Below are 25,786 nucleotides of genomic sequence, written 5' to 3'. Positions count from 1 at the left end.
GGGGCAAAAACTTGCGCATTTTTGGAAGAATCGGGCCTTGAAGAGAGAGAGAGAGAGAGAGAGAGAGAGAGAGACTAGAATGGTAAAAAGTTTAATTTGGTGACCACTTAACCCTTATATAGGGTTTGAGTTTGTGGCCAGATGGAAATCTACCCGATACCGACGTTAAACGGGGCTAATAGTCGTACCCGATTAAATGGTCGTAATTTGACTTGTTTGTAACTAAAACTTTTTAAAAGAATATTGAGGGTGTTTCACGTGTTTCTAATTTGTTCCGATCCTTATGAAGTCATAATAAAAGTTCTAATTTTTAATTTGTTTGACCCCAATGTTAACGGAAAAGTTTTAATAAAAACGAGTTCTATTAACGAAAATGGGTTTCAGTGACGGAATAAATTTCAAGTTGTCACAGATTTTGCTAGAAATTTTCTAAGAACAGTAATAGAAATGTTAGCACTAGAAAAATGCTATCAACTTCATCTGCACCTTGTAACTTGTTGAGCAAGGTGTGTATCATTATGTGAATATATGTTTTTACATTACATGTCATTTCGTCTTGGTGTATTGACATACATCAGAAAACAAATGGATTTTTACCCTCATGAGTATGGTAATTAATTAGTTGTTATATTACATGTTATTTCACCTAAGTAAAAGGTATATATACACACACACACACACACACACATATATATATATATATATATATATATATATATATATCGGCAAACAAAAGGGTTTTACCTTCACAAATATAGTAGTTATCCATAATAAACAAAGTTATAACTATTTCATTTAAACGTTTTGATAAACTATACTAGGTATAGTTTATGATCCATTTACTTTTCGAACTCGTTACAAAAGGTTTACTCATAAGTGGGGTGCAACTATAAAGTGCCGATTTATTCATTAAGTGGGGTACAACTATAAAGTGCCGATTTATTCATTAAGTGGGGTACAAGTATAAAGTGTCGGATTATTCATATAAATGGGGTACAAATACAAAGTACCAGGTTTTCACGTTAAGCGAGGTATGGCCATACGGTACCAGGTTATACATTAAGCAAGGTACGGTCATACGGTACCAGGTTATACATTAAGCGAGGTACAACCATACAGTACCGGGTTTTCACAAAAAGGGTACATTACAAAGTACCATGTTTTTCTTTCAACTAAACGAGTTTAGGCAATTTGAACTTGCATGTCTTATTTTAAGCATGGAAAATACTTGTACATTCTAGTTTTGACATTTAAGACTACATTTTACGTATTAAGAAAAATATTGGATTTTCTTGGTAACATACAACTCATTATAAAGATCGGTTTCCAAACTTTTTATCTAAAAAGCTTATGAACTCACCAACTTAATTGTTGACACTTTTTCAAAACTACTTGTATTATCAGGGAATCAACGTAATCAGGAAATCACAAGTTTTTGAGGATGGAACGCTACGATGTTAAACAACAATTTTTATATCATTTCGTGATAGACCTTAAAATATGTAATACTTGAAACCATGTAATTCCTTTTTGATTATATTTATGATTGGTTGTATTTACTTTGAGCACTATTATACACATTGTTGTGAAACTATACATGAAGTCCTCCACCCCCAAACGTTTCCGCCATCCTTGGTTTGGGGGTGTGACAGATTGGTATCAGAGCATTGTTTATAGTGAACTAATTATATCGAAATACATAAGATATACAAACTATAAATACATTGGGACTAAAGTACCTGATTTAAAGTTTTCAAAACAATTATACTTTTAGAAATGAAATAGTTTCTTGTTAAAAGTATGAGTACATACATACATACTAGTATAGTATCATTATCTAGGACAATACAAAAGTAAAACGAGGAATTGGACACTATGAGTAGACCTTGGGATATGTAACCAGACTTGGGATGAATATAGCTTGATCAACTATATTTATCTGAGGTGTGACTATGGTATGCCAAGGCATGGTCGTAGTGAGAAACAAGCCTAAAAACTTCCCATATACGAAAGTTACTAAGAACCAAACCTAACATTTAAAATACTATAGGAGTATCTTGTAATATCATAGCTTATGTGAAAACTAAACAGATCCTTAATAATAGGTCTATAGTCACTAAGTGGATACTCTAAAGTTATATATAACTTAGAAATCATAAACTTAGAATATGTGGTCATTGCCTTACTTCCTTTTCCTTGTTTGGATGTGGACCTACGGTAGGATCACTTATTATAAGGTCTATCATACCTTGTTATATGTAATTAGTATGCACTACGTCATTATAGAAGTAACTAATGAGGATCAAACCCCTATAAGTATTTCTAGGAATACGACTAATATACGCTTCCAATCCCTCCTATTCTCGCACGTGTATCATGGCAAGATTCTACTTACAAGGCGACCCCTACTTTCCCAGCCAGGGAAATGGTGGATGGTTATGAGAAGAATCAGAAGCGGAACCGGAGGTAATCAACCCTCCATGCATAGCTAGGGTTTCCGCGAACCGTTTCGACTACATCGTACCTGTGCCCTATTGGGCAACCGTGATCGAGGGTTGGAGTCGACGACAATGACAACAAATTTACCATGTGGAGACCAACGAGGGTGATATGACCTCAACCACGGGGGACCGAATGACAGAGCCCTCCCAGCAAAAGACCCGGCGGGTCGCGAACATCGGGGATTAACATAGGGAGACTGCAAACCGAGTTCAAAAATTGAGTGCTACTACGGACCCCGCCGTCTCACGTACTCGAGATTCGGAAAGAGACTACTATTTCAGAGACCAACTCTCTTTTTAGGACCTTATCGCCGCTCGGGCAGAGGTAATAGAGTAACAGGGTAGACACACGACATTCAAAGAGAGGAAGATTGCAGCCAGCGTCGACTGACAAAGTTGCAAGATGCATCAACTTTGCCTCAGGGATCACAAGGGACAGATCGTCATGATTGAGTTCATACCGCTCACAAGACTTTGTAAATTAAGTTCATGAGTATGCGTTAGTTCTACTCTATTATAGGTGTAAGCACGACACAACGATTTAAGCAGTTGTACTAATAAAGAGATCTAGTTGCTATCAAAACTTTTCCTTACAATAATCTGGTGTAGACCTACATCTAGGTAAAAAATTTCTCTGAAACCAAAATTTCTAGAATCATATTAACAAAATGGGCTTACGGCATACCCATCAGACTCAAAGGTGTAACAACGTGAATTTTCAAAACAATTTTTCATTTTTCAAACAACATAAACCATCATTTAATATTCTGAAATCACATGTATAACAAATGTCATCGTAACAAAATACATCCCAAGATCATAAAACAATTCCTTCGTCAGTGTGTACAGATCACGTCGGCGCCTTCCCACGGTCCTCGCTAGTACCTGAAACACATATCACAACAACTGTAAGCATAAATGCTTAGTGAGTTCCCCCAAAATACTACTTACGCACATACGCCCTTCCGGTCCATGTGTCTCAGGGGACTTCTGTCCCGACTTGGTAAACTTTCCAGTCCTACCCGCGTCAACCTTACGGTACAGATCACAACGCCTTCCAGCCCATAACATATATGCCTCCCGGCCCATAGCATAATGCCTTCCGGCCCAGATCAAGCATAGCATACATAGCACATACAAACGATTAACTTATCATATACAACGCATACAACTCAAAACATATCCGACCTTCCAGTCACACAATAAAACCCTTCCGGGTACAGTATAGTGAGAAAACTCACCTCGTGGAAAGTCTAGAATCTCGCGTGCTTGCTATCTCCGAATCCCAACCCCGCTTAATCATACGAAATATTATTTTAATTAATATAGACTTACACAACTAGACTTTACCCATATTATTATTCCTCAGAGGGGTAAAAGACCATTTTACCCTTCCTTGACTCAAAGTCCACATGTTGACCAAAACCCTAAAAGTCAACAAAAGTCAACATCTTTCAGTACGCGGGGCGTACTTCGCTAATCAACAATTGGGGTCTCCACCCAGTACGCTGCGCGTACTGGGAGTTACGCCCAGCGTAACACTCAGATTCAGCCATTCTTTATTTTTGGTCTTAAATGGTTAGGACACTTCTTTAACTTCTAGATCTGGCTCTCTTTAAGCCTCCTTACCCATAAAGTTGAAACCTTTAAGCCTTGGCATGGTTGTAAAGGCTCCTACACTCCTTAATCCTTTCCATTTCAACTCAAAAGATCTAGATCTCATGCATGGCTAATCATTCACGTCCAAGATTACATTTTTATGAATCTACAACTCAAATGGACCAGAAATATGATGGATCTAAGCCAATGGAGGCTACTTGCTCATAAAGTCTCCATCTTTGGGACCAAAACCCTAGAAAATGGTCCATAAAGCATACCACAAGAACTACAAGTCGATATCCAAACTTTTTACCTTATACAGAAGCTCCAACCTTTGCTATCCACGGATCTACACTTGAACACCAACTTCTAGCCTCCACAATGGACTCCTCTTCTCTTTTGCTACCTTGAAATGACACCACCAAGCTTAGAACACTCACAAAAAAGCTATGAACGAAGGAACAACTCTCTTAGGGTTTCTTTCTGAAGGATGGTGGCTGAGGAACCAAGCCATCTCATTCCTTTTATAGCTAACCACTAAATTAGGGTTTTTGGGTCTCGACCGGTTACGCCCAGCGTAGCCTTGGGTATGCCCAGCATACCCAAGTGATGGTGCGTTTAAATGAGGCGCGCGAGTACGCGCAACGTACTCCTTGTACGCCCAACGTACTCGCCTAACACATAAGCCCAAAATGACAACATAAAGAAAAATGAAGGGCTAATTAGAGGTACCTGAATTTCGGGTTGTTACAAAAGGCCTATTAAGTCTTAATCATACCACTAAGCATACATCAAATGGTAGTAAGAAAGACCTAGCTTGGATCAAATTTCAAGGTTTCACTTGGATACAAAACTACTAAAATACATGAGTTTATCATATATAGGCTCTCGTTATGAATTGTTTTTAGAACACCATAAACAACCGAATTATGTTACAAGTTGAACTAAGATAGACTTAGTTAGAAAACTCGTGACATCTAGTCATTCTAAAAACTCGTTATCGTCTAACCGTTAAACATTTTAGTGGAAAGGTGCCTTCTTCGTAGATCTATAGGGTGCGATCATACCAGCACTAATGCACCGGATTCTATCAAAACTCCCCAGTTAAGTGTGCTTGGGCAAACACGATCCTAAGATGAGTAAAGTTTAACGCTCGTACGAAACCTACTTCTACCAAGTGCCATAACTCCGTCTCAGGAACGTTAGCAGAAACACTAAGAATAGTACAACAATGTGCAAAAATTTATATATGTGAGTATGAATCATAAGAATGCACTTGAGATAATTATCCCCGCTCACGAAGTCATTTTTCATCTTGAAACATAACTATGACTTCACCAAGAGGCAACCAACCAACTAGCAAGGCGCCAACCCTGCAGATAGACTCTACTACTTTTCAAGCTGCAGCCACGGCAGCCGTCATGGCGCAACTCAATGCTAACCACGCCAGCAAGCGCGGAGACGGTGTCAGAAATACTAACTACAATAACAATCAAGAACACCAGTGGGTGTCTACCAACGAAAATGCCTCAGGCCACAAACCTATGAATAAGAAGTGAAAGTTTTGGAACAAAAAGGAGCGCAACCAATCTCAAAGATTCGCTAAAAGACAACAACCCATGGCCACCCCTACAATCACGACAGCAATCACAACACATGCCTCGACACCAGCCACAACATCTATCGTTCAAGCACCATACAGGCAATATATGGGAACACTTCTAAAGTGTAACAAGTGTAACTACCATCACACAAGAGCCTGCCGGATTCCACGCTGTATCAATTGCAACAAGAAAAGGCATATTGTCCGCTTCTGCAGGACCCCGACCCAATGCATCGCCTCAACCAATAATACTGGTGTAAGTCCAGTATGCTCCCTATGTGGTGAAACGGGACACTTCAAGAGAGATTGTCCAACCGAGAAGAATTATAGAGGAGCAGGAGGAGTGTAACCACTGAGCCAGCGGAAGCCTATTAGGACATTTGTAATGTTTCCAACGACAAAAACGTTTAAGTACCATATGTTTGTAATGAATTTGGTATGATTGCTAAAATTTCTGTCTTTCTAAAAGTAATTAAAAATACTCTCTCGTACAAATCAAATCAAAGACGTTCACATATAACCTTAGGATCATTACCTGTAAGCCGTGATGACTTTGTGCATACATCGGGATTAATTATAATCCAAATACTAAAGACTGAAATCAAATAATTCCATCCTAACTCCTGTTCCATGTCTAGCAGTGGGATTTGAATGGAGCCCCCACTCGACGTTTTCACCAATATCAAATTACATGCGACTTACGTATACCGCTCGACCATAGAGTGACCTGTCAGGGATCATGATATCAAGTATCATTGTTAGCTATTAGAACCCACTCACTACCAGTGCTAGTTGTTGTAGTATGAACCATCTGCGGTAATAATAACATCGAGCAAAACGGAACACACTGAAAAGAAACACAAGAGACTTTATCCCTCTAATGAACACTTCTTACGAATACTACTTAACACATATCATACCTAAAAAGATATTGTTGTCATAATTAGATTTCGATTGGTATAGTCCTCACCCTTCCGAATTAACGGCTACGAAAAGACCTTTCACTTAACCCGCTAAATATCGGAACCTTCATCTCTCATAAACATGAATCCGGCACGGACCTCCGGGCCATCTCTCGCTGCGAAACCCCAAAAACACTCACCAGAGGTGTATTATACCCTCCGAAACCTTACCAAAAGTAATTCCATAAGACCCTCCCGGAATTTCAAGCATGCAACAGATAAGGCTCAAGCACAGAAGCTTGGGACGAATATGGTTAGTCTATCACTACTAAGTGTATATACGAGGATTATATATAATCAAGATTATACAAACATTGGATGTTTGCTTCCGCCCTATTTCTTGTTCCTCGTCTGGTTTTGTACTTGGGGCGGATTCACCCATCCAACTGTCTCGCCAAACTTACATAGACCTATATACGCAAGTTGATGATAGATGGACCAGGTACGAGTCCTGTCAGGAACTTAGGGACCAGGCTACCAGGAGGGCGAGTGAACGTCCTATCATCCGGATAAGTGTAGTCGTGTAAACCAAACACACATGCTCCTTACCGATCTAAGTAATCAAGGATCACTACAGCAGGCCCTATCCAACGCTCCAAGGAGAAGTTATTACTTATGACTCAAGACAGCTAAGGACGTACGAGCGCGGCTAGGTCACGTATGACCTCGAACTAGGAGCGGTAGTATTCGCCCTAGAGGTCTAGATACACTATCCCCACGACACAAAGCATACAATCATCACCGCTCACATGAACCTAGAAGGCACGGACGGTGGGGCATGTTATCCCATGAACTGGAATTAGACATTGAAGTTGATGGAATCGGAGATGGTAGATTCCTTTCGTGATTCTGGCAACCCTTGCAGGGACTATACTAGGCTTGAGTACGACCTACTACCAACAAACTGACAGGCAGAGCAAAGGAAACCATCCAAACTTGGGAAGACATACTAATAGCTTGGGTGATAGACTTTGGTAAAGCGTGGGAATGCCCACTTACCATTCATTGAATTGTTGCACAACAACCACAATCACCCTAACATCAAGGTCACTCCATACGAAGCTTTCTATAATCGTAAGGGCAGCTCACCACCGTGTTGGGCCGAAATGGGAGATACACAGTTAGCAAAAGGACAAGTCCCAAATAACACCCTCACAGGACCATAAATAAAAAAGGAGACAACGGAAAAGATCATACAAATTCGAGAAAGACTAAAAGCGTTCCGAGATTGAAAAAAGAGCTACGTGGATAAACGACACAAACCCTTGGAATTCCAGGTCGGAGATCGGGTACTACTAAAAGTTTCCCCTTGGAAAGGAATGATACATTTTGGTAACGTGGGAAACTAAACCCGATGTACATCGGGACATTTGAAATCCTTGCCAGGATTGGCCACTGACGTACAAAATCTGACTACCACAAGAACTTAATAACTTACATCCTACCTTTCACGTCTCAAACCTAAAGAAGTGTATATCCGACGAGACTCTCATGATACCCCCGACGAAATTGAAGTTAATGAGAGTCTCTATTTCGTCGAAGAACCAATTGAGATCATGGATCGAGAGATCAAAAGAATGAAACAAAGTCGTATTTCCACAGTGAAGGTTCGTTGGAACGCTAAATGAGGACCCAAGTTCACCTGGGAACGCGAAGATCAAATGAAACAAAAATACCCACATCTCTTCCCGAACTCTTGAAGTCCCAACCAAAATGCAAATTTCGGGACGAAATTCCTTCTAACAGGGGGATGATGTGACAACCGTCAAATTCTAGTCGAGTCAAAGTCAAACAAAGTCAACAAGTCAAACCAGTCAACTCAATTAACCCTTGTATACTAGGGTTTATGTTATGTAATTACTAAACAACTCGCTATTTTAATGAGAAAACATCATTTGGAAAAATCCGCGTGTTTACTTTTCCTTAGCCTTGATAGTGCTAAACAATGAACCAAATAGATAAAACACTATTGCACACTTATTGGGAGTGTGTAGGACACTAAAACATGGCTTAACAGGGTTTTTGGACCTTGCATTGCGAAACCGGATGCTCAAAAAGGTCACAAATGAAACCTCTCTCAATCGTTTTCACTCTATCTCTTTCTATTTGAAAGCTCTCCCAAACCTCTCCCAAAAGTTCCCGTAACTTGTTGAAATCATTCGGGTCATCCTGACCCTTAACCGGGTAAAAAAATTGCTTAAAACGAGGTTAAAACGGGTAAAATACCCCAAAGACCCGAAACCCCTTCATAGGGTCGAAACCTCCCTTGAGCCGAAGCCCCAAGGACCAAAACCGAAGCCCTCTGAAGGAACCGCAGCCACCGAACCCTCTTGGACCGTAAGCAGACTGAACTGAGGCCCTTAGGTAGCCGCAACCATCTAGATGCAGCCACCGAGCCGAAGCCCAGAGTCGCAGTCATCAAGCCCGCAACCACCGAGCTGAAGCTGCAAACCCGGAACCAAGCCCCGCTTCAACCTCGCCTTCGGACCGCAACCTCCCTTTTCTCCCTCGGATCCGCACCAGCAACCAAATCACTCCGGTTTTAGGCTGCTGAGACCGAGACCTCACCCCTAACTTCTTCACACCCCAAAACCAAGAACGGCGGAAACATTCCGGGGTGGAGGACGTCATGTACAGTATCACAATAGTGTAAAGTAGTAAACAAGCAACAACATCATCCATTGCATTAAAAGTAAAGTTTTAATACATGTGTGTTATTTCATCGTAATAAGACACCAAAATATACAATCAAAATAAAAAACGAGTCTTGTTTGTGCTCCGTCTTCTCAAAACCTGGCCATCGTACATGTCTACTGGTGACCTGAGAATACAAGTTATTTTGAAAGCGAGTATCAGCCTAAAGCTGGTGAATTCATAAGTATTTAAGTGTCATTGTCTTGTTTTAGAAAGCTGTTATATATGATATGTAAATCTTTGAATGAAATAGTTGATATAAGTATGAAAACCCTAGAAAATCCCATATTTCCTACTAGTATGAAATGTAGCCTTCAACCCAGACCCGAATGTTTTGCTATAGAAATGATAGTTTTTCCTTCCTTTTGACTATTACTAATAGTACTTAGTCTAACTCGTCGTTTATGTGAATGTATCACAAAATAAAGTAATAGGAAAAATGTAATCATGTAAGTGTTATCCTTTTGTATTAGGATTAACACGACATCGCGTCAAGCGAAATGTATAACCTTTGAACTTCCGTAGATTGTTCAATTTTCCTCTGTAGCTACAGCAGGTTTAAGGAAGGGTTAGTCCCGTAAAGGTACTCCTAATATAAGTATTAACCGTAGGCATCTGTAGATGGTCATTTACCTCTATAGCGAACAACAGGTTAAAGGAATGGTTAGTCCCGTAAAGGAGCCCCTAGTATAAGTAATAATCGTAGGCATCCGTAGATGTTCATCTACCACTGTCGCTAACAGGTGGGTTCCGGAATGGTTAGTCCCGTCTAGATATCCCGTTGAACTTGGATAGGCAGGATAATTTACACATAATGTACTAGTAAATCATCTTAGTGAATCTAGGTACAAGTATCCATGTAAGTGCATACAAATAAATGCATATATGTAAATGTATTCATGTAAGTGTATCGATGTAGACGTATTCATGTAACATGTAATGTATAGTATAGACTCATGAATGAACTGACTCTGGTGTAATTCCTTGTAATAGGAATAATGTTATGTATCTCATAACTATCCCTGTAATATTTAACTGGAAGGTAATTTATTGTCCATGCAGGTTTATACACCCTTGCTACACAAGAGTGTGGGAAATTGAATGAAGGTTGAAAACTATAACATCAATACATATATAAGAACATAAGTGTATAGATATAGTTTTGTTCAAGAAGATAAAATGGTTTCATAACACATCTATGAGTTTTGAACAATAATTAACGATGACTTGATGTCATTTAATAAACATTTCAAACGTAATACTTTTGTTAACAAGGTAAAATTAAGACATAAAACCATTTTGTGCATCACATTTTGAAGTATGTGATATCTACTGGATGAAAACACAGTTACAAATACATATGGGTGATTTAATAACATGTTGTTTTCTACTTGTATTCCACCCATTAAAGCATTTAAAATCATTTAAAACATTGATAAGGGGTATGAACTCACCTGAAGATGGTGGTTTGGATGAACTGAACGATATAGGATTGTTAGGTGTCAAGTGAGGACTTGTACACACACTATGATCCTAATGAACATATAATCACACATATATGCACCCAATTAGTCTTAAACTACTAATTGAAAATGTTAAGACACCCTAGAACATGACAAACACTTTATATAAGTGTTATAAGCCCTAAGGATTGCATCTAAGTTGTTGTGGGACAAGGCTAATGGGTTTAGGGTTCCAAAGGACCCCATATATAAGTTTACTCTCCAATAAACCTTACACAAGGAGTTTACGGTCGTAAACCCTTGAGTTTACGGCCGTAAGCTCCTAGGCCTTATGTCATTTTGTGATTTGAAGTGTTACATGATCCTTAGAAGCAATTCTACTTGATGGTTTAATCCTTGGAAGGGTTTAGGGCATTAATACACTCCTTTGAGGAGTTCACGGCCCCAATGACCAAAACCATAAGAGATTACGGCCGTAATCTCTCTTTGGGATGGGTTTTTGATGATTTAAAGTCCCTAAATAACTAGGAGTAAATCAAGGTTATTGTTCCAAGGCTTTAGGCGTGATTAAGGCACTCTTTGGCCCTTGAGTTTGGAGTTCACGGTCCAAGAACTTCTTGGGCCGTGAACAACTTACTCTTGGTGTTCATGGATGATTTCTAGTATTATATACACTAACATACAAGTCTAAGTTAGTTACATATCAAGGGGAAAGGACTAGGCATCATTTTACCCTTATAAAAGAGTTTACTCCCCAAGGTGTTCTTGGGCGGTAAACTCTCAAATCTTGTTGTTTTGTTATGAACTCTCTGTTATTAAGCACATTATAAGCCATATAATACAACTAGAGAGAGGTACTCATGATTTGGGATGAAAACCCGAAGATCCGTGAGAGAGAAAATGACTTTTCTCTAGTTGGAAATGTAACTAATGAATGAATATGGCTCAGAATTCTATATATAGTCTTGGTATTTTTGGTAGAAAATATTTTATTCACGAAATGAACTCTAATATAATAGAGTTTTGGAAAAACAGAGTTGCACAAAAGCCTAGTGCATCCACTCTCCTAATATCTCCTTAAGTGTAAACCCTGAAATACTCAAACTTATACGAAAAAATCTGAAAATTCACTGCGACTGTTCTAACTTCTATTGACTTGATAATGTTCATACAAAATGGAAATTTCGGGTTGTCACAACTTCGGATTTCCCACTTTTCCACCCGGTTTCCAACCACGACTCAGTTTTAAACCCGTTTTTAATTATTTTAACGGGGGATTTTCACCAAAAACTTTATTTTAACATATTAAGACCCATATGTCTTAAATAATCACGTTTTTAATGCAAATCTTATCCAAGATTTAGTGGTTGGAGTAATTAAGGTGGAGTGTTGACCTTGTTTTACTTTATGACACAAGCAACCACCCCTTACCCACTTTATGGCCAACCACTCCTCCCACCATACCTTGGTCATGTCAAGGTACTTTCTCATCATTTTTTCAGTCATTCCCATGTTTTAGAGCTGGAACAACTCTCTCTCTCTCTCTCTCTCTCTCTCTCTCTCTCTCTCCTCATTCTCATTCATTTCTCTTATTTCTACCAAAAGATCAAACCCACTTCTCTCTCAAATTCTCTCACACAAATTCGAGATTTCCAAGGCATTTTCCAGCCTTTTCTCCTTCATTTGGTAAGTATCATCACCCTCCTTATGGTTATTATATTTCCTTTTACTCAAATCATTGACTCCTTACACAAACTCCATCATTTGGATGTTAGGTTCTCGAATCTTCAAGCAATCCTTCAAGTGTTCTTGAGTTGAACACTTCTCTCCTTCAACATATATCCATTGAAATCACACAAGGTGAGTTCATACCCCTAACTTTTCATGCCTTCTTAAGTTTTAAAGGGGGGAATACAAGTTAAAACACCAAGAACACCACTAGGTTCTTCTAACAGCTTTCAACAGAAAAGTTAATGTTCATTCACGGACTGTTTTGGTCAACTTGAACATTTTAATTTCCAAAACTGTTTTACATACAAATAGTTCATGTTCAGACCTTTAAAATGACTACTTTCACATATCCATACGATTTTTCTACAATTTATGGTGATTTTTACAAAACTGTCTATCATTCAAGAGCAAATCCGGACCAGTCTGTGATTATGGACCTTTTCACACAAGTTGGAGGTCATTAAAAATCATAATAAAATTTATGAACAAACTAGACTCATTTCCCAAACTATCAGAATTTATGGATTCTGATTTGGACCTTTGATGATTTTGCTAGAAATTTTCTAAGAACAGTAATAGAAATGTTAGCAGTAGAAAAATGCTATCAACTTCATTTACACCTTGTAACTTGTTGAACAAGGTGCGTATCATTATGTGAATATATGTTTTTACATTACATGTCATTTCGTCTTGGGGTATTGACATACATCAGAAAACAAATGGATTTTTACCCTCATAAGTATGATAATTAATTAGTTGTTATATTACATGTTATTTCACCTTAGTAAAAGGTATATATACATATATATCGGCAAACAAAAGAGTTTTTACCTTCACAAATATAGTAGTTATCCATAATAAACAAAGTTATAACTATTCCATTTAAACGTTTTGATAAACTATAATAGGTATAGTTTATGATCCATTACTTTTCGAACGCGTTACAAAAGGTTTATTCATAAGTGGGGTACAACTATAAAGTGCGGGTTTATTCATTAAGTGGGGTACAACTATAAAGTACCGGATTATTCATATAAATGGGGTACAAATACAAAGTACCAAGTTTTCACGTTAAGCGAGGTACGACCATATGATACCAGGTTATACATTAAGTGAGGTACGACCATACGGTACCAGGTTATACATTAAGCGAGGTACGACCATACGGTACCGGGTTTTCATAAAAAAGGTACATTACAAAGTACCAGGTTTTTCTTTCAACTAAACGCGTTTAGGTCAATTTGAACTTGCATGTCTTATTTTAAGCATAGAAAATACTTGTACATTCTAGTTTTGATATTTAAGACTATATTTTACGTATTAAGGAAAATATTGGATTTTCTTGGTAACATACAACTCATTATAAAGATCGGTTTCCAAACTTTTTATCTAAAAACCTTATGAACTCACCAACTTAATTGTTGACACTTTTTCAAAACTATTTATATTCTCAGGGAATCAACGAAATCAGGAAATCACAAGCTTTTGAGGATGAAATGCTACGATGTTGAACAACTATTTTTATATCATGTCGTGATAGACCTTGAAATATGTAATACTTGAAACCATGTAATTCTTTTCTGATTATATTTATGATTGGTTGTATTTACTTTGAGCACTATTATACTCGTTGTTGTGATACTATAAATGAAGTCCGCCACCCCCAGACGTTTCCTCCATCATTGGTTTGGGGGTGTGACAAGACATGTATATATGTAGACAAACATATACAAACACATAGCCTGATAAATATGCTATTTTTAATCTCTCTCGACCACCTGCCTAATTTTATACAGTTAGGATGTGTCTGTTTCACATGATGTTTTAGAAGAAACTGGAATCCGTCAAAGAATTGCGAATTGAAGTAATTGGATATGTCTAGCATTTGCTTGGCAGGAAATGTAATGAAATTCAATTCCATTACTTTGTATATTTCAGTTTGCTTTATAAATCTATCAGAGGATTTGGAATGTAAATAATGGCAAATAACAAAATTGCCCTTCATTGATTTTTTATAAATCATATTTGCTTTATGGTGAATTATATAGAGAGAGCAGTGTAAATCACATAACCGTCCCGAGCAAGTCTTGAATAAACGAACACAGTTAGCTTTTTTTATTTCAATAATAGTATATACCCATTTTACCCTTTGTCTGGATTTATTGCAATAATAACTAAAATTAACCAATGTTTCCATATTTATTTCAGCCTGCTTTGATTGATCTTGCTGCTCATGCTACTGAGCACACACAATCCGAACGACTCAAATTTCTTGATCCAAGAACATATAACAAAGTAAAATTACTAAACTGCCCTTATTTACTACCATATAATTTTTTTTGGAGTTACATGGGGTAGGGTGGGGTAGAGAATGACAAACAAAACATATAGAAATACCAAAATTATAATTAAATATCTATTACATGTGATAAGTTTTTTATTATTATATTTGAATTCAAAACTGTAAAATTTTAAAGTACGAAACAAAAAAAAAGTTATCCTTTTATTCGTTTTCATAAAATCATACCTCTTTGTGTTGCAGTTGTTTCCCTAATCGTATATAACTTTCCCTAATTTTTTCCACAAAACATTGCTATCAATTTCAAACAAGGGTAAAATGGTTATTTTTGTAAAATAAATAGTATTGTATTTACGATAACAAACACGTAGTGACCAAAATGATCGAAGCTGTCTAAACCCATCCTCGCAAAGCGGGGCTCCTCATTTTTATAAAACATGATTGGTCAATATTCTTATAGCAAAAGGATGAGCCGTTAACGTCCCAAAAATGTAATTTTTCATATTCATAAAAAGCACCCGATGCCAAAAAAGATCATATCTGTTTAGATTCATCCCCGCAACACGAGACTCCTCATCTAGTTCAAAGATAATGCAAATATATAATGTTCATCTTTTTTTTTTTTTAAAATTAGATGACATATTCTATTTTCTTTAAATTAATAAATCAATTTATTAAAATAACCAAGAACATTATAATATCCGTATTATAACCTAACCTTATATAAAAGTTTCACAACAAAATATTTAACTACATATCGGTTACAAATCGAACTCGCGGTCAACCGTATTTTCCACATCAACAAGCAAAATTCCACCGAAATCGAAACACGTGGCAAACACTTTTGCCAACTGGATTTTTGTGTCGACGCAAGGGGTCTAAACAGTAACTATGAAACTAGAAGGGCCAAACGTGTACTTATATGTGCGAGGGGCGTGGTGCTATTTGAACGCCACTTTTCAATCGATCAAAACCCTCTTTCTTCAAAAACCTAAACCCTCGCAAATTTGTGGCGGCGGAGACCCCCATACTCTCTATCAATTCCCTCCCAAAAACCCAACAAAATTTGGGGTTTCTTACCCTGTTTTTGAAGATCTATCATCTCTATCGTCAGCATGGCCGCCATGGCTCCTCCTGCAGATAGTATCCTATGTTTGCTAGTAATTTTTTTACGATTCGTTATTGTTTTCTCTCGATTTGAATTGGGTTTCTTGTTTCTCTCGAAGATCTCGCTTCTGTGCGATCTTTATACGTAATTGTCTATCTGCTGCATAAATAGAATGTTCTATGTTGTAATTTTGCCACTGAATCTTGGTTTATATCGTCAGGTTCTTAGGGTTTTAGGTTTAACAGTAAGTACGGATACGTATTTTTTTGATTCCATTGTTGATTGTAACAGTTTATTTGATAAACAAGTGGTTATCCTTAACTTTATATACAGAAGCTTCTGATTTGCTGAAGAATCTATCACTTGATTCGCAAACTAAGACTACTGAAATTCCTGAGCCCACTAAGAAGGTGAGATATTTTTTGTCATATGGTAATATCTGAAGATTTCTTGGTATCATTGTTTTGTCGACATTAATCGAAATTTCAGAAGTTTAGTTATGTGGCTTTCGGTTTATGATTATCTTTGCAGTCTTCTGTGGACGCTGGGAATGGTCTTGTTCAACCTGCTAATAGATCTGTAACCCCTTTGATCCCGGATTTCATGGATCCAGCAGTGGCTTATTATCCAAATGGTTATGCTTCAGGTTACTACTATGGAGGTATATTGACTGCAATAGTATATGTTTCTAGTTCGATTTACCCATCAAGAAACTCATTGATTTGACAGTGTCTTTTCTGTTAAATTGACTGCAATAGTATATGTTTCTAGTTCGATTTACCCATCAAGAAACTCTAGTTCGATTCACATGCTCAACGTTTACAATTGCTTGATCTCTCTTTTCTGTTGTATAGGTTACGATGGAACTACCACTGATTGGGATGACTACTCAAGATATGTAAACCCTGATGGAGTTGATCTATCTCATGTAAGAACCTGTTTCCTTCTCTGAGTTTTGTCTATATTTTGACTTGAAAACATGTTTATCATTGTATATTGTTTTTGGTTTCATTACAGGGTGTTTATGGCTATGGTTATGCACCATATGGACCTTATTCTCCTGCTGGCTCACATATGCCAACAGTAGGTCAAGATGGTCAACTCTATGGGGCCCAACATTACCAGTACCCCACTTCTTACTTCCCACCAATGACCACTACAACCCCTTACTCTTCTGCCCCTCCAAAGGGTGATGTCACTGCAACTAAAGAGGAGCCTGCTTTATCTTTGGACACAACTAAAGGAAACACAAATGGTGTGAAGGGGAACACTGGTTCTACCCCTGTGAGGCCAACTTCATATCAGAATTTATCTTTCAATCCAAATGGAGCCTTTGGAAGATACAGTTATGATGGGCTTCAATCACCTATCCCATGGCTAGATACCCCAATATACCCTGATCCCCAAACAAAAAACAACTTAAATGCTCCAGTTGCATCAAGAACTCAAAACGTTCGTCCTAATTCTCATATCATGGTATAATCTTGATTTTAGAGATGTGGGTATTTGTTATTTTTGACTTTTTCATTTGTTAATTTGATTGTTTTGGGCTATGCAGAGTCCAAGACCGATGTCTACCTTGAATACAGCAAATGCATACATGAACAGAATGTATCCAAACAAGCTATATGGGCAATATGGGAATAACACATATCGATCTGGTTATGGTTATGGCTATGGCTATGATTTACAAAGTAATTCACGAGGTTGGTCAACCTATGATAACAAGTTCAAACCTAGAGGAAGAGGCAACGGTTTCTTTAGCTACAACAATGAGAATGTTGATGGTTTAAATGAGCTCAACAGGGGTCCAAGAGCAAGAAGCATCAAGAACCAAAAGGGGTTCACTCCCATTACTATTGCTGTAAAGGGAGAAATTACACCTTTGCCATCTACTGATGTCATTGAGAAAGACGAGGGTAAAGAAGTCATTTTGACTCCTGACAGAGAACAATACAACCAAGCAGATTTTCCCGAAACTTATGAAAATGCCAAGTTTTTCATTATCAAATCCTACAGTGAAGATGATGTTCATAAGAGCATCAAGTATAATGTTTGGGCAAGCACACAAAATGGAAACAAGAAACTCGATGCAGCTTACCATGAGGCTCAGCAGATATCTGGAGGATGCCCTATTTTTCTTTTCTTTTCAGTAAGTATTTATTAACCTATTACAACTATTACAACTATTACAACTACAATTTTACCCTTGTGCTTATTCTTTCAGTATCTAGTGTTTGTTTTTTATGGTTATTGATTGTATTTTTAAAGGTGAATACAAGTGGACAATTTGTGGGTGTAGCTGAGATGATAGGGCCAGTTGATTTTGAGAAAAGCTTAGAGTTCTGGCAACAAGACAAGTGGATTGGTTGCTTTCCTGTAAAGTGGCATATTGTTAAGGATCTTCCAAACAGTTTGTTGAAACATATTATTCTTGAAAACAATGAGAATAAACCTGTTACAAATAGCAGGGACACTCAAGAGGTAGTTTGAGTTTCTTTACAACATTTGTCATCAATATTTTTATAAAATTTGTTAAAGTTTGACTTGTTTTTTTTCTTCAGGTGAAATTGGACCAAGGATTGCAGATGATTAAGATATTCAAAGAGCATTCAAGCAAGCAATGCATTTTGGATGATTTTGAGTTTTATGAAGATAGACAGAAGAGGATTCAGGAGAAAAAAGCAAAGCAACAGCAGTATCAGAAACAAGTATGTGGTTTTTTATTTGTTTTTTGTTTTTTTAAGGTATTGTGGTTTGGTGTTGGGTTGATATTGTTGTTTGTATTTGTTAGGCGTGGGAAGGGAAACCGGTGGTTGATGATGTGGTGGTAGTACCGCCAATGACCACCGCTGATGTGGCGGATTTGGGAAATGAAGTTGACAAAGATGTTAAGGTTAAGGTGAGTGAGGTGAAACTTGCGGATAATGTTGAAGACAAAGTAGCAAATGGTTGCTGAGTTAGCGGTGGTGTGTGTAGGCGGCAGGAGGCTGTTTGACTGGAAAATTCGCAAATGAGTTGACTGCTGCCTTGAGAAATTGTGGGATCTGAATCAAGAATCTTTCATGATTTGGTTTTTGAAAGAAGGAAAAGGTTGCAATGGAGAAAATAGGGAAAATGTAAATTTGGAGGATGATAGTCTCTCCTCCTATAGTGGTTTTAGTTACAAACAGTTTTTTTGAGGACTCTTAGAGATCTTTGGTTAGGTTTTTCTTTTAGATGAAAGTTTTTCCATTATGGTTTGTTTTTTTTGGGTCTCATTTTATGTTCTGAGTTAGTTGTTTCTCTCTTTTTATGTCTTGTAAAATCTAGATCAAGGTTACATAGGTGCTAGAAAAGCAGGGTGGATTTAGGGTGTTGGCAAGTATTAATTGATTTCAAAGATGCTTTTGATTTGATTGGTTTCAAGTATGCTTGCTTTTTAAATCTCTCTTTTATGAATATCCATTTATAATACCTCTTGTAATTAAGAGGTAAAACATGAAGTTTGAAAGAATTAAATTGTTTGTTAAACATGCGCTGATCAAAAGTTCAAAACCAAAAAAATTGGTTTCGGTTTGTGAGTGTTGATTTTATGTGGGTTGGTCCAGGTTATTGTCATTTGTGAGTAAGAAAAGGGATGTTTGGAACACAACCTTTCAGATAGATTATGATTGTTAAGATAGAAGTATTACATCTCGGGTTTCTTTATTACTACTATATGAGAATTATGAATTTTAAAGATTGGCTCATTTTCAGTCAGTTTGTGGCAGTGTCCTTCGTCATCTAAGATTGTTTGAGAATCTTTAGCGGGAATTATTGGAAATTCATGTAAGGTGTCAAACTCTTGCCAAATTAAGTTAGGTATGTACTCGGGGCTTCTGTGGGGAGTGTGCATTCGGTTTGTTTAATTATGAAAATGATGTTTCTAGCAGTTAGTAATCAACTGTTTCAGATGACAAAGCAACGTTTGTCAAGTCCTTTATGTGTGACATTGAGTTTGTATGAAGTTCAACTTTGGGATGCCGCCTTGGCGGAAATGGTAGATTGGGTCGATCCAGCTTGGCTTCGGTCAACATAATCATGGGTGATTTCGAGAGTTTTACGTGTTAGTTGTGCATTTTCAGAAATCTGTTTAGATTCTCCAAGGCTGTTCTTTTAGTTTTTGATTAGGATGTTGACTTTAGTGGTTGATGTTCCTAAGGTATTTGGATCCGATGATGTCATTTTAGACCCCAACTGGATGTTTCGGGAAGGATAGAGATTCGTTTGGTTATAGTATAATATTGGATCTAGATGTACTTCACTCTTTAGATATAGTGACCGATATGTTCTCTCAGCAAGGATGTTGAGGATACGTTGAGAAAACGTTTGAAGTGTTGGAATATGTAAGGCCGTAGCCGGTTGTTGGTAACTGCCTTGTTGGCAGGATGTGTTCGGTTTCTCGACAGTGGTAGTGAGGGACGTTAACTGAGTTTTTGCAGATTGGTGGGATGATCGTCGAGGACCTATAGGCCCACTGAGGTGTTCATGGCCGGTCCTGAAAAATGAATTTTTCTTAAAGGCTTAGGACGAATAAGAAAAAAAGAGCCCTTGTCTTTATTATAATTTTGTATTTTTAAATAAAAATATATAATAAAAAAATTAGGTCCTGTGCAGCTGCTTACTTTGTCCTCCCTCTAAACCCCCCATGGAGGTGTTGATCATGAGTCTTCAGGCCCGTGGAGGAGTGATGACAAGAACGAGTTTGTACTGTGATCTTATCATTCCAATGGTTGATGGTGTCGCGACGTATCATGAACCGGTGTGTACACAACTTGTGAGGGTTGGACCCGACAGTTGTGTACTTGAGACTCTTATGTTTTGGTTCGTTGGACTTTGGCGCGGTTGGGTGTTTTGGAGCATCGTTGTAATGCTATTGGTTGCCTAGTGGCAGACAGGCTTTAGACTATATGTTGGGTATAATGTTGACTTGTTGGAAGGTCATGTTTACGCATCTAAAGTTCCTTGTTGTGTTTATGCATTTGCGGGTCTTTGGTTATTTTTGGAGAGTTGTTCGTTATGAGTTGGATTACCGGTGATGGAGTGATGGAGTATTGGTTCTGGAGATGTCGAGCTACGGAATTCGGAATTCCATGGGATGATCTATCGGATGGATGTGCACCTGAAGCAGAATGGAGGTTTTAACTCGATCTAAGGTTATGTTTCGTTTATTAGTATGCTCGTGGGAGCAGTGGGATAGTGGTGATTCTGCAAGAAATCAAATGAGCAACAGAAACCCTTTTGGGCATGGTTTTCTATATAAGGGATTAGTTAAGTGTTTATTACCGGTATGTTTTGGATATCCGTTGGTTCGTAGATGGCGGTGTTGTTAGTTGAAGGGATTGGGAAATACGTATATCGAAAGGAGATCATCAGTCTTTGGGTATGATTTCTAGGTTTTATAACGATGGAGTCCTAGTCTTGTGAGGTCATCATTGAGTTTGGGTTTGTAACCTCGGTGTTGGAATTTTTGGGTTTGAGTGGTCTTATTATGAATTTGTTTGGAAAATTTGTGTTCCATGGAGGAAATTGTAGTAATTCATTAATTTGGGTTAATATGATCGGTTTGGGGCCTCTTCCCATCTTTTAGAGTGTTTCTCCGATACATGGCACAACTTCCTTCTACATGACGCAACATGATGTTCCATGTTGCTCCAAGTGCCTCCAAACGCTCAAGTCACATCTAACAATAATCCTCCGCTCAAACCCAAGTTCCTCCTTTGGCCTTCCTTTCAAGGACTTTTCATTAGATCCAATCATTTTTAATACCGCCGATACAAGGCTTCAGGATGAACTTCGTTAGACGAAGAATTTCTGGGGATTGCATCACTTGCACCGACCACATTATCCGGGCTATGACCATATCTCTATACCATCTATAATGATGACTACTAGCCCAATCATGTTCAACATAGAAAGAACAATGGATTCCAATTTCTAAAACCAATTGGTGATAGAAAGGGATTAACCATTGCCTTATATACTTACATTTACTTTTTCTTTTTTGCCGATGTGGGATTAGGTTTGCACCTTAATACTAAGTCTAAACTTACGGTCAGGATGCACCGACCTCAAAGAATTCTACCACAAATATTGTGTAAATTTATAAACTTAACTTCAAACTTAGCATGGTCAAGACAAATCGACATTAAACTCGACCATAAAACACGTTACTTGAGAGTAGCCCACGTTCGGAATGGATATATATATATATATATATATATATATACAACGAGGTTCATGTGAAAAAAGAAAGAAGATGTGAAAATGCAAGAACCAATAAAAATTAGACACATGTATGTGATTTATATTTTTATTTTTGAATTATATAAAATTGTTGATTAAAAATATAAGGGCAATAAAGTAATTATATATAGGGAAATGTAATCGTGGGTAGTAACTAGTAACTGGATTAAAGATTTTCAATTTCAAATTTCTGGATGATGGCTTTTGAATGTCGAAGAACTTTAGTAACTTCCCAAATCCTGGAGCGTGAATATAATCTGAATATACGACAAGAACAAAGAAGTTGTCTTATTTGGAGGTATGTTAGTATTTTCGAATTAGATGTTTGCGTTTAAAGCGATCTTGGATGCTAGTTCAAGTAGGAAAAGGGCTAATACGCAAAGGAAAAAAAAGAAGGTTTTGCAAATGGAATCTGAAGGAAATATTAATCGGAACTTAAACTCTGTTGATAACCCAATTGAAATTGAAGATGACGAAGAATCGGATGACGATTGTTCAGTTGATCATTTACTTTTCCAGAAAAAGTTAATCGATGAAGGTTTGTGGTTTATACAAAACATTGTAGTTTTTTTGATCAAAACTTTGTGGTTTTAAATTTATATTTTGTATCAGATATGAAGAAGACAATTGAGATACATTCAAGTGGTTCTGTGAAGATTGAGAAAGATGACGAAGAAATTCCAGATGACTTTTTTGTGTCAGATATAAAAAATCCAATTCAGATACATTCTAGTGGGTCTTCAAAGATTAAGAAAGATCATGAAGAAATTTTTGATTCTGTTTTGTATAATATACATAGTCAGGGGGGAAATTTTGATGAAGGTATGTGGTTGATAAATAAGTTTTTACATTTAATTTTAAATAAATTTAAGTTGTTTTATATGTACAACTATTGTCAGATCTGAAGAATACAGTTGAAATACATTCGAGTAATTCTTTGAAGATTAAGAAAGATGGACATCAGATTAAGAAGTCAATGTCTAAAGTAAAAAAAAAAAGAAAAAAAAGAGTGTATACGGTAATACACATTCATTAACATTTGAAGGTCCCGGTTACATATATTTTATTATTGTATTTTTTGGTTATGTTTTGTAGGTGAAAATGATTTTTCAAGTGATTCTGATTATGAAGAGGCGAGTATTAAGGGTTTTAAGAAGTTCATAGTCAAATCTGATAGAAAAGTTATAAAAAAAAAAGCTGGTAAATCTGGGAATGTGAAATCTTTGTATGCTCGCGTGTCGCTTAATTCTCTTTATGGGGCTGTCAATTCTATGAATCAGATCCAAAAAGACTGTGTAAGAAGAATAGGATTTGGGTCATTGCTTGATATGAAGACTCAAAGTATACCAACAAAATTATGTTACTTTGTTGTGGATTCTTTTGATCATGAGGAGATGGTGATTAAGAGTGATGTTGGAAATATTGCTGTAACAAGAGAAGAGGTGAATAAGGTTCTAGGTTTGCCTTTGGGTGTTGAGCAGATAAGTTGTCTAGGTGTTCGTGGCAATGAGGATTGGTTTGAAATGTGGAAAGAGCAATTTAAAAAACCATTGTCATTAGTAGTTCCTTCTGATTTGGTGGTTAAGATAGTAGAGAGAAGTGAAGCTGATATGGTATTCATTGCAAATTTCATAATTCTGGTTTGTACATGTTTTGGATCATGTACCAAACAAGGAGGATGTAATATGAAAGTACTTCCTTATTTGTCTTGTTCATCTAAGTTAGATAAAATTGATTGGTGTTCATATATATTGAACTCTGTGAAGGAGGAGAAATCGATATGGAGCAAGAATGACATAAAAACATTTTTTAATGGACCATGTGAATTTCTGACGGTATATGATATTAAATTATTTGTTTAGTATATATAATAATAATTACTAATAACATGTCGGTTTGTAATTAAAATTGTATTGTGTAGTTGCTTTATGTTGATAGGATTAAATGTAAGGAAATGTCAATTGTGAGAAGATATCCTGTAATTAATTTCTGGACATCAGAGCAACTTAAATTTAGAGAGAGCAAGGAATTGGCCAATGGAGGTTTCGGTAATGGAGTTGATGCTGAAAAGGGTGATGAAGAACTTGAAAGTGGATACATATTAGTAAGTTTGAGTAATTGTATTTTTTTTTTATTAAAAATTTTAAAATTGGAAATGCCTTATTAATGTATTGTAACTATATTTACAGGATATTCAGTCAGATATTCAGTGGGCCGTGTCTGACTTGTCCAAGAAAGTGGAAATGGCATTGCAAAAGCATGCAAATCATCAAATATTTCATTTTTATAGGGGGAAATTAGAACAACTTGTTTTTGATATTTCAAAATTCCAACAGAGTGATTTTAAGAATGATTCAAGGTCTGACTCATTATCAAGGAAAATTACTTTTGAGGATAAGTCTTTCACATATAAGGAAATGGGGAAAGGGTTTTATAGAAAAAATAATGGGCGTTTGTATGGTGAGAACGATGAAAGAGACAACTTTATGAATGAAGATGTACCATCATTTGATTTAGGAATAGAATCTGAGATGTGTACCCCAAAAAAGGGTTGTTTGAGTTCGGGTATTGAAATTCAAGATAAATCAAAGTCTTCAGTGGTATTTGAATCGCCAGTGAATTTAATCGGTAACAAAGTGGATGTTCCAAGTTATTTAAGTAAAAGAGTTGAAAGTCAACCGGATAAAAAATCAAGGCCAAAGAGAAACCAAATGTTACCACAGGTGAGAAGGTCTCCTTTTGTTATTCGTGCTGTTGATATTGAATCAAATTTAACGAGGGAGGAGAATATCATATCGAATTGGGTATTCAGTTTATGCCAAGATCCAATGTAATGTTTAGACTATATTAATAAATGTTATTATTAAATTATCATGTGTTAATATTTATATTGTAATTTTGTAGGGACAACTTATTTCAAAGCATATCAGGTCAACGTGGAGAACGCCATATGTTTGAGAGTTTATACCCGCATGAACATCTTTTTTCTGGTACAATTGATTGCTTTGTCGATGTTTTAAACTATGATGAGAGATTAAGAAATATGGACACTCCTTCATGTTTCTTTTTCAAGACGTCTGTTTTGATAAACCTCATATTCTTTTTAATTTTATTATTTATTTGGATATGACATTGATAGTTAGTGTTTTCTGAATATGTAGGATCCTTCATTTATGCACATAAAAGGATAAAAAACTGAACAAGATTACCAAATTTTCAAAGAGAATGTTGTTCACTGTTTGGGTGTATCTCAAGATAGAAGAAGGTTGAAAGGAATTGATATGGTAATGTTGTAATATGTTATTTATTTATTTATTTCAAAGAATAAAGGGTATTAGTGAAATTATGATATTGATTTCCAGTTTTTTTTTCCTGCACGTTCAAACAATCACTATTTTGTGTTTGTTTATGACTTTAAGAATCGAAAAGCTGTGATTTTGGACAACATATTGTACAGTTTTTCCAACGAACCATATCCGATTCTTATGCTTAATTTGGTAAGTGATTTTGTATTTAATTAACTTTTAATTTTACTATAATGGATTTGTGTTATATTTTT

General features: G+C 36.7%; 2 protein-coding genes across 2 annotated transcripts; both read left to right on the top strand.

Moving 5' to 3' along the window:
- Window positions 1-15,813: 15,813 nt before the first annotated feature.
- Window positions 15,814-19,368, top strand: LOC145000164 (YTH domain-containing protein ECT4-like). Its single transcript, XM_078959356.1, has 9 exons — window positions 15,814-15,995; window positions 16,294-16,370; window positions 16,492-16,621; window positions 16,815-16,888; window positions 16,978-17,436; window positions 17,519-18,112; window positions 18,232-18,444; window positions 18,525-18,671; window positions 18,755-19,368. The coding sequence occupies exons 1-9, from the start codon at window positions 15,968-15,970 to the stop codon at window positions 18,917-18,919; spliced, it is 1,887 nt and encodes a 628-aa protein (XP_078815482.1). The 5' UTR covers window positions 15,814-15,967; the 3' UTR covers window positions 18,920-19,368.
- A 3,078-nt stretch (window positions 19,369-22,446) lies between these two features.
- On the top strand, window positions 22,447-23,962 carry LOC145002068 (uncharacterized). Its single transcript, XM_078961371.1, has 4 exons — window positions 22,447-22,765; window positions 22,840-23,049; window positions 23,127-23,245; window positions 23,323-23,962. The coding sequence occupies exons 1-4, from the start codon at window positions 22,549-22,551 to the stop codon at window positions 23,389-23,391; spliced, it is 615 nt and encodes a 204-aa protein (XP_078817497.1). The 5' UTR covers window positions 22,447-22,548; the 3' UTR covers window positions 23,392-23,962.
- Window positions 23,963-25,786: the final 1,824 nt, after the last annotated feature.

The sequence above is a fragment of the Lactuca saligna genome, chromosome 6 (genome assembly GCF_052625555.1).
Source record: "Lactuca saligna cultivar CGN05327 chromosome 6, ASM5262555v1, whole genome shotgun sequence".
NCBI lineage: Eukaryota > Viridiplantae > Streptophyta > Magnoliopsida > Asterales > Asteraceae > Lactuca > Lactuca saligna.
This window is presented reverse-complemented; position numbering and strand designations above follow the sequence as displayed.

What these genes read in the sequence shown, in the direction of transcription:
- LOC145000164 (XM_078959356.1), top strand. Translation starts at nt 15,968, where the DNA reads ATGGCCGCCATGGCTCCTCCTGCAGATA. An exon ending in TTCCTGAGCCCACTAAGAAG is followed by an intron (nt 16,371 to 16,491) that starts GTGAGATATTTT and finishes TTATCTTTGCAG; the next exon opens with TCTTCTGTGGACGCTGGGAA. An exon ending in TTCAGGTTACTACTATGGAG is followed by an intron (nt 16,622 to 16,814) that starts GTATATTGACTG and finishes TCTGTTGTATAG; the next exon opens with GTTACGATGGAACTACCACT.
- LOC145002068 (XM_078961371.1), top strand. Translation starts at nt 22,549, where the DNA reads ATGTTTGCGTTTAAAGCGATCTTGGATGCTAGTTCAAGTAGGAAAAGG. An exon ending in GAAAAAGTTAATCGATGAAG is followed by an intron (nt 22,766 to 22,839) that starts GTTTGTGGTTTA and finishes ATTTTGTATCAG; the next exon opens with ATATGAAGAAGACAATTGAG. An exon ending in GGGGGGAAATTTTGATGAAG is followed by an intron (nt 23,050 to 23,126) that starts GTATGTGGTTGA and finishes AACTATTGTCAG; the next exon opens with ATCTGAAGAATACAGTTGAA.